The sequence below is a fragment of the Charadrius vociferus genome, unplaced genomic scaffold, assembly GCF_000708025.1.
Source record: "Charadrius vociferus isolate BGI_N301 unplaced genomic scaffold, ASM70802v2 scaffold411, whole genome shotgun sequence".
Taxonomy (NCBI): domain Eukaryota; kingdom Metazoa; phylum Chordata; class Aves; order Charadriiformes; family Charadriidae; genus Charadrius; species Charadrius vociferus.
Genome location: NW_009646935.1, coordinates 3,636,465 through 3,650,088, shown reverse-complemented (window position 1 = coordinate 3,650,088; position 13,624 = coordinate 3,636,465). Strand labels below are relative to the sequence as shown.

Genomic DNA, 13,624 nt, shown 5'->3' with positions numbered 1-13,624 from the left:
GTCACCTCTGCTCCTCTTTCCAAAGCCAGGATCAGCGTTGGCGACTGGTATTGCTAACAGAGAGAGGGGAATGCCCGGGGAGGGAGGAGGGTCAGGCACTAGGCAGGCTGCCTGGGTCGCTGCTTGGTGCTGTGCGTTAGCAAGCGTGAGCTGCGGGCTGGATGTCTCCCTTGAAGAAGGCTCCGTGGCTCAGAGGGTCTCAGGCCCGTGGGAGCTGATCGCGACGGTGTGGGGTGAGAGTGAGTGAAGCATTGAAGTACAGCTACTGCTATACACTCGTGGGTCCAGCATGGAAGGCTGTGCTGCAGCATCTCAAGTGTATACTATATGCAGAAGTTACCCAGTCTGTTGGGCTGGCAGAAGAAGATCATTATCTGGCAGCTGCCTTACTTTCCAGGGACACCTGCTTTCCTTTGGTTGCTGGACTCTGAGTCTGGGTTTTTCCTCTTTGTCGTTTTTTGGCCACACCAGGAGAGGGCAAGGAATCTCCTGTCGGCCCCAGGGCCTGAGCTGGGGGCTGAGGTCGGGGGGAAGAAGGAACTCGCTGAAGAGCAGTCCCTGGCTTATGCTGTCGGCAGGGAGAAGGACTTTCCCTCCGAGGCGGCAGCTGGCTTCTGGGGGAAGCACTGGGGTTTCTTGAAGGAAGGACAGGGCTCCGAGGGGATGCACAGCTGGATCTCCGTGAGCTGCTCCGTGGAGGAAGAGAAGTGGAGCTCGGCGAAGGAGGAAGCCGACTTTGTATCTGTGTTGTCCGGCACTCATTTGGGACACTTCCAGCTGGTCTCTGTGCCTGAAGCCTGCAAGGGATAAGAAGAGAGAGGATTAAGAGAAATTTCTGCAAGGGGCTCGGGGCTTCTGGCAGGTTTGGCACGAATGTTGCTGGGCAATTACAAAGAGTCTCCAGCATCAGGACGACAGGAGCTATGCTGCGAACAAGATGGGGCACTGGTTTGAACACCATCTTGTAACTCTCAATGCTGTTAACTAGTAAGTCTTTGCCCTGATCCTCCAGCACCCTCTGGGACACCACGCAGGCATGGTTTGGCCAATAGCACAAATCTGGGACTCCTCTTAACATGCCGCATGGATGCAGAACCTCTTTCAAGGCAAGAGATACAATCTGGGAACATGGGCATGAGCTGGATTGCACCAGTTGGCCTCTGATGGTAACTGTGCTGGAAGATAAACCAACCCACAGGGATCCCCTCCTTTCACCCCACGTCTCTGAAAGGGCAGAATTTGCTGGACCTGTAGCAGAGCCACCTCAGCAGCTCTGCTCCTCGGCTGGACTTCCCGCCCTGAGACCAGGCAGAAAAGCCAAACACTGGTGAATTCAGAAGGTCCACCTCTACTTACATCTCCTGCTTGTTTGATAGAGAGCCAGGCACCTCCAAAAAAACCAAGTCACAGGGTCGTGGAGGGAATTCAGACCACGTGGAGGTGGCCCGTGCTGTTCCAGGTCACTGCAAAAGCCCATGCGTGTGCACCTCCCTCTCTCCAGCTCTTTGCGTGCTGGCCATCTTCTGAGGCGATCACAACTGGCAACCTCACAGCCCTTGCAGCTTTAATCGCAACAGCCAGGCCAGGTCTCCCTGCAGAGTCATGGCTGTGCCGAGTATGCTGCAAAACTGAGAGCTCAACACCAGAAGGATCTGCTATTAGCAGGATCAGACCAAATGAAAGCTCGTGGAAGGGAAGAAGGCCTCCAAGCCAGGGCAAGTGAAGAAGGGCTTGGCCCTTTGGCCAGTCTGACCCAAAGAAGACAGAGAGGTAGGAATTTCACACACCAGTGAGCTGAAATGACTGTAGGAAACAGTGATGGACTGTTCCACATTGAAGCCAAGTGGAAAGGTAAAGCAGTGGGAGTGGAGCGAAGCCCTGGCTACGCCTCCTTAACAAGTCCAACATTTTGCATCGCTCACCGTTTTGGTCTTACCTATGGGCAACAGCTGCATCCTGGGGGGAGCTACATAACACTGCCATCGCAACAGCCGTGGAGCTCTCAGACTTGGCCATCTCTAGCGGCGTTTTCACTGGTGTGATGGGCCTAGGAATTCTGCTCTTTGTGCTTATGGGTCTCTCTTCTTTCCCCAGGAGGGCAGCCTTCTCCTTCCCTGCCTTCCTTGGGATGGAGTCATCAGAGTCATGAGTGTCCTCCTCAGAACCAGTGGCTGACAGGGTTTCTGAGGCCCGTCGCCTCTCATCGCTGGAGGATGCTGAGGAGGAGGCCCCTGAGGCCAGCCGAAGGAGGCGGTTTTGCCTCTTCTCCATCACTAGGCGAGCCAAGTCAGGTTGCTTTGCCCTCTTATAAAGCCTCTCTTTGGCCGAGAGTGAAGTTGAAAGGTCTGAGCCGGTGTCCTCCTCAGAGAACAAAATGGGTATCCGACTTCTATACCTGGAGCCCAGAGGTCTCCTGGGGCCTTGTGATGTGTCGAGGAGGGTCTCTGCTCGCTTCAGGTGTTCTGTCACCGATGCTGACTTCGCAAGGTCAGGCTCCCTCATAGCCATCTTGCCAGGCTCTTCCAAATCCAGTGAGAGCACCACTTTGTTGGCGAGCTCTGGCTTGTCCTCAGGAGGCTTTGCTACGCCATTGGGAAGTGCCAGCTGCTCCCCCACTGCCTCTGAGGTGGTTTCAATGTGATTAGCTGAAAGTGCACAGCTCTCCGTCTCTGCCCCTTCCAGTCCCGAATGTATGCTTCCATTCTCTACCAGCACCAGGTTGTCCTCCAGCTCTTCTTCAATAATGACCTCCTCAAACTGCCCCGGAGGGCAGTATTCCTCATGCCTCATCAGCTGGCCGCTGGAAGACATGACATTTAAGTGGGTCTTTTCAGCAATATGAACAAATGTGCGCTCAACTTTGGTAAAGGGGGAGGAAGCTGTAGCCACTGCCACGGGAGGCTTTGGTTCAGATTTAAGGACTGAGGACAGGGTCCCTGGCTCAGATACATCCAGTTGGCTACCCATAGGCTGTGGCCGCTCACTCTGAGGTGTCAGTGCAGCAAGAGTGCCCAGATCAACTTCTGGAGCCAAGTCTGTGGTCACCGGAGACTTTTTCAGATCACCTGGTGAAAACAGCACTAGTGTTTTTGAGCCTTCCTCCAGCTCCAGGTCCCCGTCAGCAGTGGACGCTCGACCTTTGGATCCCTTCTGGTCATCAGCCAGGAGCGTGGATGGTGCGCACTCCTGGCTGCGCTCTGTGCTTTTTTGACTCAGGTCGCTGCTGGAACCACTGTGCATGTCAATTTCATCCCCTTCCTCCTCCACCTCTTCCTCCTCCTCCTCCTCGTCTTCCTCCTCCTCATCTTCTTCCTGGTCTTCTTCCTCCTCCTCTTTTCCATTCATTTCCAGATAATGTTCCAGAGGTTTGCAAGGAGCAGTCAAGACAACATTTGAGAAATCAACTTTCTTTATACGCTGGGATACCTTAGGCCTTTCCCAGTAGTCTGACACATCTTTTCTGAAGTCTTGATAAGGCAAACTTAAAGGCACCGCCTTGGGCAGACCATTCATTTCAAATGACTTCAGCATATATGCCTGCAAGAAGACAGATGTGACAAAAAAAAAGGGTTAGTATTCAGACATAGCATTGGCACAGAAGACATCAGGATGAACAGCAGTGGGAAGCATCGGTGGAAAGCATCTAGTCCATCATGATTCCAAAACACATGCCTGAGCAGTGATCACTTGATCATTCAATCTGTACAAACCTTAGAAAGAAGAGATTCACAGTTACTTATCAATGAAGGCAAAATAAATGTGCCAAAGGACTTCCTTTGTTAGCAGTCTTTAACCCGGACCTAAAAGAGCTGTTTGCAAGCAATTCCTCAGGATTTTTTTCACCTTTGTTTGAGGGCAATAACCCTTGTAGTGCTCCTTGTGCTCCCCTGCTGGGTTATTTGTCCCTCCCTTCTGCTCCCGCATCCCTTCAGCAACTCCTAATTCTTTCTTCTACAGGCTTCTGCAAGTAAGTCATGAACGCTGACAAATAAAGTATCATTATTAGACTCTGGGGTGTCCAACTATTAAAAGCAACAGGAGGACAGGACAGTTGGTGGAGGCAGTGTTTCTCGAGCAGCAGTCTCTGGTGGGGAGACAGCCTGTAAAGTGCCAGGAGTAGGCTGTGAAATGATTGCAAATAACACTAACAGAAAAGCAGCAGCTCACACACACATGCATGCACTTGACCAAACAAGCAAAAAAGGGCAAAATAAATAGGAAATGCCCATCGATGTTTGGCCTAATTAGCAATTGGTTATAAATTAAAAACCACAGCAGCACCACTCTGCAAAATGGATTTAAAAAAAACCAAACCAACACATTTAGGTCACCCTTCTATTAAGAGGGCTGGAAAACAAAAGCCTCTCCATAAAGTCAACCAGTCAATAACACATCACATGTTACCCTTGAAAAGTCCTAATCGTGAACAGAAGGACTGCAAACATCTGCGTTTTCAAGCAGCATTTGACAGCGTCAGAGGATATTTAGGCTACGTGACCAAACAAGCACCCATTTAACTATGTGGGGGTACAGAGCTGCCAACAGCTAGCACCTTCCCCTGGCTAGGGGAACAGATCTTCTTGTCTCGGGCCGGGGGGCAGAAAGCCCTCAATAGCTTTTCACTCCAATGACACCATTTCAAATTGTGCTGAAAATCTGCCTGTTGTTCTGTGCAGAGCAACTGCCCTATTGGTACGCCTGAAAAATGTAAGATCTCTATGTTCATGTACAACAGGGACATTTCAAACAGATTGGTGGGCAGCATCAAGCTGTTATGCATGGTGATAAGTTGCTATCCATTTAATATTTATTTTTATATCTTATAATTAAAACACAGGCTGGGTTTGGCAATGCCTCTGGAGTCCAAAGCTGCTTCTCTTCTTTCATTAAAGCTGAAGCCTGGTCCTGAAGGTGGGCCAGTATTAGCCTGATTTAGGCTTTCACTGACCCACTCTACCTTTTGTATCATGATGGCAGACATGGAACTTGGACTTAAGAGGGACTTACCACCCTCTGCAAAGGGAATTACCCACTTGGTTTCCTCCCTCAGACATTTCTTGGAAATGAATCCATTCAGCAGCCAAAGACTGGATGCTGCCTGTTGGCTGGATTTGGTTTTCCCAAGAAATACACCCACAGTGCTATCCCTGGAGTTCTGATCAAACAGACGCGCTTCCCCAGTGAGACTGGGACCTGATAAAGAAGCCCTGACCAACACCTTGCCTTGGGCTGAGCCTCCCACTGGAAAGAGTACCCCATCCCCAACAACCTGTTCACCTGCTGCTCTACTTCACCCCATTTTCTAGATGCTGTTGTTGATGGTACGGTTGGAGGATCGCTGGTTTCTCTCTGCATATGTAAACCTTCAAATCTCCTCTCAGCTCTTAGGCACTTGTGGCATCTCATCTGCTTTTTGATCAAGGAGAACAGAATCCAGCCCTGCAGTGCACATCCTATACAGGCCAGAGATACGGTTTCAGTGCCCTGCAGTCTGTACCACCAGCAGCCCTGTCTCCAGCAACCCCTCTTTCCTCAACAGCTCTTCCCATTGCAAGACATCAGAAGTTTTTCTGAGATGAGATCGCACTAAGCGATAAGGTATGACATGGAGCTGGACCCTCCGTCATTGCTGTAATAAAAACAATGGTTCTTTCCTTCTTCTGCTCTGGTTCTCCTTTGCTGTCATTGAGTTGTGCTGTAGATGGTTTTCTAACCTCCACGTACTTCTACCTCTGGCTGTTCAAATTCCTTGCTGTATTTAGCAAACAGACTGCCTTCCTGCCTGTCATTTCATTTTCCCTGTGTGTTTTATATTTCCCTGCATGGACATTGCACCCTAAGCACGACAGTCATTGCTTGACTTCCACCTACCTTTGGGAGACGGGGACTCCTTAACCTGTTGCATATGGGCAGCAGTGAAGTTCCTACATCCCAGTGATGCTGCAAATACTGCAAAAATCAACAAAGATGCAGTCTCCACTTTGCTACAGCCAGTTTATAACCATGCATTAGAAGTTCCCAGGTCTCCTTGTAACCAGGAACATAGCCAGACAAGATCTTGTCAGACAGCAGCATGGAGCAGACTCATGCTGGTGGGTTCAGGAGCAGTACCGGCATCCAGCTGGTTAATGTGCTCATCTGTGTCCTGCCCCATGCTAAGTCATGCACACTCTGCTCAGGTCCCTACAGCAATGGAGAGTGACGACAGACCTGCTCTGCCTGTATGGCTTTCTGGCGATGTCACGACTCATGAGGACATAGAGAAGACCTACAGCTGGCCTGTGCCTATGGCCTCGCAAAAGAGCAGTTTGCGGCACGGCACAGAGCAGGCGCAGGGTCTACCAGAAAAGCTCTTCTCTTGAGCAGCTCTGCACTGACGTGGCAAAAAGGGAACAGTTCCCCGTGTGAGCCTAATCACTTAAACTGTAGGATTTATTTGGGTTTTTTTTTTGTTTTTTTTTTTTTTAAATCTCCCATCTCTTGGGTTTTAAACAGTTCAAATGCATTAATTTGTACAAAACCCCAAAACAGTTACAGCGAAAAAAAATGGCAATATTTGCCTAACTCATAAACCCAGAAAATGCCGCATCTCTTCTATCTACCGTTCTGTTTCAGACCGTGCTCTAAACCATGTCTCAGATAGACCACTATGGCATCGCTGCGTCCTTCTGCAGCGTTTGACGGACGTACACGCCTGCCACATACCAACAGCCTTACAAAGGCAAACCAACACAGACTTTGAGGCGTTCAGCATGGAGCAGGCAGGCTTCGGACCCTGCTAGATGCAGACTCAGCAGAAGCCTGACCCTCCAGTACAATTCCCAGGAGGGAAAAAGGACTCGCACGTTGTACAACCCCGTGAGTCAGAGACCACAGCCTAACCCTAGCTCTTCCTCCCAGACCGTCACCTGCCTGTACAAACTGCTGTCTGCCTTTCAGGAGTTGGGGTCCTGTGCTTCTCGGGCAGGGGGGGGAAAGTTTCCACCACCCCTTCCACAGGTACCACAGCCTTTGCATGCACCTCCTGCCTGCAGCCTCGCTCCCCAGCAACTTTCAGGAAAACATTGAATTAGTAACTGTGCACTTCACACCAAAGCAGACAGGGTCTATCGGCGTGTTTCCTCTTCCGACCTGATCCCAGACAGACCGACAGCAATTGAGGTTGAACCTCATGCCGCTCTACAGCAGAGACTGCTTTCAAATAGGAGTCACGATGAAAGGCAGAGCACGGTCGGATCCATTGAGCGGCCCAGGCAGGAGTATGTTACTTGCAGGACAGCTACAGTTTTGCATCCATCTCCCTGGGGTTTGGGGGAGTGGAGGGGCTGGAAGTTTACCAGATGTTCTTAAAGACCTTGTCAAATGTCTAATGGGAGAGAGCCATCCACCCACCCTATGCACACCGCGCTGCCAGCCAGGGGAAGATGCCCAGTGTGAGAAACCAAGAGAAATGGGATAAACTGTTTCTCCTGTGTTCACAGATGTTGAATTGTACTAGCTTAAGTTTAGACAGTTTGGATGCTGGTAACCATCAAGTCAGAGCTCTAAAAACTTAGATAAGTTGGGGCTAGTTGTAACCCACTGCTGTGATATGACTGGATTCAAGTCAGTGAAATTGGTACTAGCCTAAATTTACCTAAATTGAATTCACAGCGTGGCCTTCCCAAAGTGCATCAAACTTGTCTCCAACAGTCACGGAACTTTGTTTCTATTCCCAGATCTGTCTTAACTGCAAGTTTTCAGTGATCACATTGGTAAACGATAATTAAATGCTCCCTGTTCTACCAGAACTCCTTCATCTCCCTGCCCAATGCTCCCATGTACCCAAGGATGAGCAAAGGACACCTTCCCAGAGCTGGAAAGCAAAGGGAGTAGAAAAACAAAGCAAGAAAGCAAACAAAAAACCCAGCCATCACCAAGGTGCTGCCTTCGATTCTTTAATAAGGTTTTGGTAGTATACAAGCTTTTTTTTTTTTTTCTTTTTTTTCCCGATTGTCTGGATTAACATACATGGATTTAAAAAAGGCACAAAATCCATTGCACAGCTTCTGTTTTGTTTGTTTTTGATGACATTGCCTGTTCATTGTGGTTTCAAGTGTAGGATTTTACAGTACTCTGCAGCATTTACAGCATGGTCTACATACAGGTAATCAATGCATGCTTTTATACAGGAGACAGAATTCAAATTCTCTCTCAGTATTTCTATATACACAATAATACAGTGTTTTTCTTCTGAAAAAAGCTTTAAATTGGTCTTGCATGCTCGGTGTGCCAGAAGAATTAGTGCAAGCATATATTACAGTGTTATTGCAGTACAAAAAGGGGTTGACCTTAGGCTCTAAAGGGATTAGATACAGGAAGAATAAAAAGACTCAAGGAAAACAAGCTTTGGATCCCTTTAGTCAACTACGTCCTTCCAAACGGATCCCTACTCAGTACCGCCTTTAAAGCTACAGCGGGCTGCTTCCCCTCTGTCTCCCTGCTGCCCTCCCCCTGAGACGAACTTCCACAGCTTCTTCAAACCTTCTGTCCCTAGCCATCGATAAGGACTTCTGGCAATTCCAGGAAGCCCTTCTGCTGTGCCTCCTAATGATGGAGATCTGCTTGAAGGGGACTTTCCTGAGATCCACTGCTTCAAGCAAACTCAAGTCCTAGCAGATGAAGTTTATCGAGCAAACCAGGAAGTACAACAGGTCACCTACAGCTATTGTCTCCTCTCAGTGGAACTGACTGCAGAAACCCACATTCACCTCCTACTTGAATAGCAGTTGGTTAAATAAGGTTTGGACTCTCTCCTACTTAGCAGCAACAGAAGTCTAACAGGTGACACAAGGTAATGCAAAGGAAGGATATGCTGGTCCCTGAGATTCTTCATGGGAGCTGGAAAGTCCAAGAAGCAGAAATCAAGTTTCCAACATGACGTTAATTGCTCCATTGGGAATGGGAAGAGGCCTTAGTCCTGAGAGATGCAGATGGCACACAGACAGCAAGAGCCGTAGTCCAGTCTTCCCTGTAACAGCTTTTATTTGGATACTATCAGGACCTTAGCATATCCTGGAAGTGACATTATCCTCTGCCAACATAGACTAAAGCTTGTTTGGGACTGGGAGATCTGGCAGGATTGACAACAGCGAGTGGAAAAAACCCTAGAATCTGAGTTTCTGAAGTAGCTCTTTCTTCAAACCGGCATCAGATGAGGTAAAAGTAGCAGGGGTTTCAGAGCTGCCAGGCTTCCTTGCAGGATCTCCGTGTTCCAAGAATCAGCACCATAAATGTCAGAGAGATGTTCTTCTTTCCAGCATCTTACCATCAAATGCTCCACACTCTTTTTTTCTTTTTTTTTTTTTTTTTTACCGAGGTGAATAGGACAGTCCAGTCCTATGCTGGATAAGTGCTCTGCTCCTCCCTATTTGTGCTTTCATGTGTTGTTAGGTTTGTGCCAGTTTTCCTAGCGTCTTGGACGGAAGCAATAGCTCTGTAAAGGTGGTACGCCTGCCACTTAGCTTCCCACCTCTGCACCCACCAGTGTCTCCAGCAAGAGTCAACGCAGAACTCCCTGTCTGAGCAGACACGGGGACCACCTCATTTTTATCACTCATAAGAGACTTGGGAAATGGCGAGCAAAGTGGAAGGAAATGATAATTCAAAAATTGTTCTAGTCCCTAATTGTAAAGGCAACTTAATAGCAGCAAGAAAGAAGAAGAAGAAGGAGATTCTGAAAGCTAAACATCTTCCTTAGTCATAAAAATAACCAGAAGTCAGTAGTGCTGAATAAGAACCAGATCTGGCTTTTTTTTTTCAGGAAGGACCAAGCTGAAGGGGCGAGTCCCACGGAAATCCTCCTTATCTGACTTGTTCAGAGGAAATTTGTCATTACTGTGTTTCACATTGCCAGATCAATTAATTGCACTCATAATTAAACTGAAAAACTTGTTGGAGTTGTTGGAGGAAGCCCTGGGGATTCTTATGAGGCAAGTGCACTAGATGAGGTAACCAACTCGAAACACTTTGCATATGAAAAAATAAAACCTCCAAACATAAAGCAATTTTCTTTTCAAACACTAAAAGACATGCAAGTGAATGTAAAATGGGGATCGCTTCCAATCCCCAGGTTACACGTTAGCAGCTTGTTTAAAATGTACATTCATTGTAACATCATTTTTTCAATGGCAGGTGTAATACAAAGGAGTTGCAATACATCAAATAATACTTAGAAACATTTCCCAGAAAGTAATCTTTGCGCTTTCTCACAGAACTGCAAATGCAGATCTGTGCGTTACAGCGACCCAAACACAAACCACATGGTATAAAAATGCAACAAAAAGGAAGGTAGTACCGCAATGACCAGCCTTTACACGTTTTATTTAATGTTTTAACATTACCCCAAAATAGGTGTTTGCATACTAATAAATTACATCCCAAGTGGCAGCACCGTTCCTATCGCTAGAATACTCTGCCACCAGCTGATGGCGAATGGAGGGATATGTATGCTACAAGACACTGAATTAAGAAAACTGGGCTGGGCCAGGTTGCCGAAATCAGATCTGCAACATGCAAAGGAGGCCAGGTGTGCCGTCTGAACCAGACACCACCAGGAGACTTGCTGTAACTGATTGAGATTCGTTCTTTGCAACAGCCTTTTGAGCACTTGGATGTGTGCGAAGTGGCCCCGTTACCGGCACAGAAATGCTTCTGTAAGGCATGACCATGCGTGGCCGTTCACACTCCACATGTGGGTCACGAACACGTAGAAATAGACATACAATCAGAAATGGAAGCTCCAGCAAAAAGCATCCCAACACCACCCTGGGGGCGAGAGTGAGATCAGGAAGCACATCTGGCTTACTTTGGTCAGCCTCTCCAGAAGCTGTAATCTCCTCCAGTCACCCTGGGGAGGGCTGGCAACTACAGGGGAAGCAGATCAAAAAGAAAAGCACCCCATGTTCTCCAGCTGAGAAATATCTGGGGCAATTTATTGACTATAAACACTAACAACAGTTTAGGCGTTTGCAAATTGTCCACAATTTTCAAGGCTTCAAACCTCGCCTGCTAGGAAATACAATTTCCTTTGCTTCAGCTAGCCTCTTGAAGCCCATCTGTTACTGCCAAGCAGAACTAGACAAATAAACGATAGCTATCTCCAAATAGTTGTTTCCCATTTGTCACCAAAGGCAAAACAGAAAAGGAAAAATAAAAATAAAAGCTTCTCTTTTGAATAGGTTGGGATTAAAGAGCCCTTTCTTATTCAATGTGAAAGTCGCAAAATGCTCTCAGTTCCAGGTAAAATTCTGAGTGGCATGAATAAATCTCCACTGACAACCATTAATAAAATGTGTCATTCATCTAACCCAGCATTTTACAATAAAAATAAATTAAGTCATTGACGCAGCAGTATGAGGCTGTAATATGAACATGACTGGATACCAACAGAGACTCCACCTAGCCTAAGGAAGAGCTGGAAGACCCACTGGACAAACACGGTTGCTATCTGTCACCAGGTCCCTCCAGATGAGCAGTAGAAAATTTCCTCATGTTTTCAAGAATAATCCTGTGCCACTGTCAGGCACTTGAAGTTCCACATATATACATTGTGGAAGATGAATTGATGGAGGCGTGAGAGGAAGGACACTAGAAAACAGGAAAAGGACTGAACACATCTTTCCATGCTTTCTGATCTCCAGTCTCACGGTGTATCCTATTGTTGAGCTATTTTACAATACAGGACGAAACTAGCAATGGTTATATTTTCTGGCCTTAATTTATTTACATAGGAACACAGCACCAGACTTAAATAGTGCATTTTTACAAGAGAGAGCAAGTGAAGTTCCTGGTGATTTGCAGTCAAAGAAATGCCTCAATGATACTCTTTGTATTTGGTATATAGGTCCCACCCACTGTCCTGACAATTTCCAGATCATGAAATAATATTCTGCCTCCTGAAATTCTCTCTGTGCAATCAAACTCTCTTCATCCTGACACGTTCTGAAAAGGCTTTACTTGCTGCTGACTTCCTTCAGCGGTCCCGCATGTCAAACAGCAGGGAAGTGACTCAAAAGAGAAACGAAGCACTTGGGGATTTTTGGGTTAAGAGGCCACAGGAAGGTACGAGTACTGGGACTATTAGTATTGTTTCTGAATAAACTCTGGAAAGGCCAAATCAAGGTGTTTGCCCTGGTTTCCCATCTGACTGTAGAAGGCTTCTACTACAAAACAAATTATCAAGTCTCTCAGAAGAGGCTGTACACTTTGGGGCAGTGTAATCAATGATAAAGATGGTGCCAAAGCCTGGCGATGTTACTGAAACAAAAGACAAATGAGGTAGTTAAACACTCCAAAGTGAACCCTTTGGAAGACATGTTTGAAGCACAGAGCAGAGCGATCATCCCAAGGACATGTTTTGTTTCTCATCTTGAAGTGCTCACAGCCTTGAGGAGTTAGACAAGAAGGTGGATGTTAACTGGCTTTAGTCACCTTTGGAAAAGAAAGACAGCCCAACTGTTGAAGAGTCACTCAACCTCTCTGCCTCACGGGCAGGCTAGGGGAGCTGCTGAGGACACCCTTCTTTATTATCGCTGATCAGTTTGAAACAATAAGCCTCTTTCCAGAAGTCCTATATGCAAAAAAATACATCAATATTTGATTTTTTTTCCACCTCAAAAAGGAAAAAAAAAGGATTGTTGACTGGTTCTTAAAGGCATGCTGCCTCCTCATACAACACCCGGGTTTGACAGCCGCAGGAGCAGCTGGGTAGAGCTAGCTGCCAAATGGGATGGCAGAAGAAACATGCAGCTTGTTTAAAACAACAAGATACTTGGATGGCCTAATGCCAGTGGCACAGGTTAGGTAAGGGAAGAACTGGCATTATATGTGTCCAAGTGAGGAACACCGATCCTCCAGGAAAAAATCCACCACCCTGTGATAACTCCAGATAAGACAGGCAACGCGAGGGAACACCAGTGAGTTAAAGTGTAGAATTAATGAACAAAGCGTCAGCTCTGTTGCACAGCCCTGTCCTGTCTGTTTGGAATGCCCTATTTATTTTATTTTTATTTGGATCCCCCCATCCCCCAGCAACTCCCAGGCTGGAGAATGGGAACAGCTGCTTTTGCCAACCCAGAAGACATCCAGTTGGAAGAGCCTGTACTATTTGCAAGTGGAGTTGAGACATTTTCTCACTCAGAGAGACCAGGCACCAATTTAAAAGGAACTTAGAGACAAGCTCACAACAATAGAAGTAGCGTTTAGCCAGCTATTTACACGGTTTGCAATCACAGATGGTAGCTGTGTCTTAAGGGAACGAGCATTGCCAGCTCTCTAAATTTAGCTGCTCACGTACACAGTAATTTTGGGGAGTCCTAAGGATTCCAGGATTTGAAACTTCTGAAAATGGAGGGTATCTTTCATTATCATCTTTGAAATCAAACTGCCTTTAAACAACATAACCACTGTTCCTCCCACAGACTCCATGCAGAGCTGAGACTGTTCCAAGTGCCAAAATGTGCCATTTTTCACTGTTTCCTCCAGGGAAATCAGACGGAGGGAAGGCAAAAGGCTGATCAAAGTGCTGCAGGGACGGTGTGGTGCAACATCGGATACGCAATGCGTAGGGAACTGGTGCAGGAGG

General features: G+C 47.1%; 1 protein-coding gene across 1 annotated transcript in view; it reads right to left on the bottom strand.

The window, feature by feature from the left end:
- Window positions 1–370: 370 nt before the first annotated feature.
- TTBK1 (tau tubulin kinase 1) overlaps window positions 371–13,624 on the bottom strand; it is a 90,300-nt gene continuing 77,046 nt past the window's right edge. Inside the window, exons 15-16 of the mRNA XM_009894837.1 lie at window positions 1,937–3,522; window positions 371–797 (exon numbers count right to left, since the gene is read on the bottom strand). Coding sequence (XP_009893139.1) covers window positions 371–797; window positions 1,937–3,522 — 2,013 coding nt within the window. The remainder of the gene's footprint in view (window positions 798–1,936; window positions 3,523–13,624) is intronic.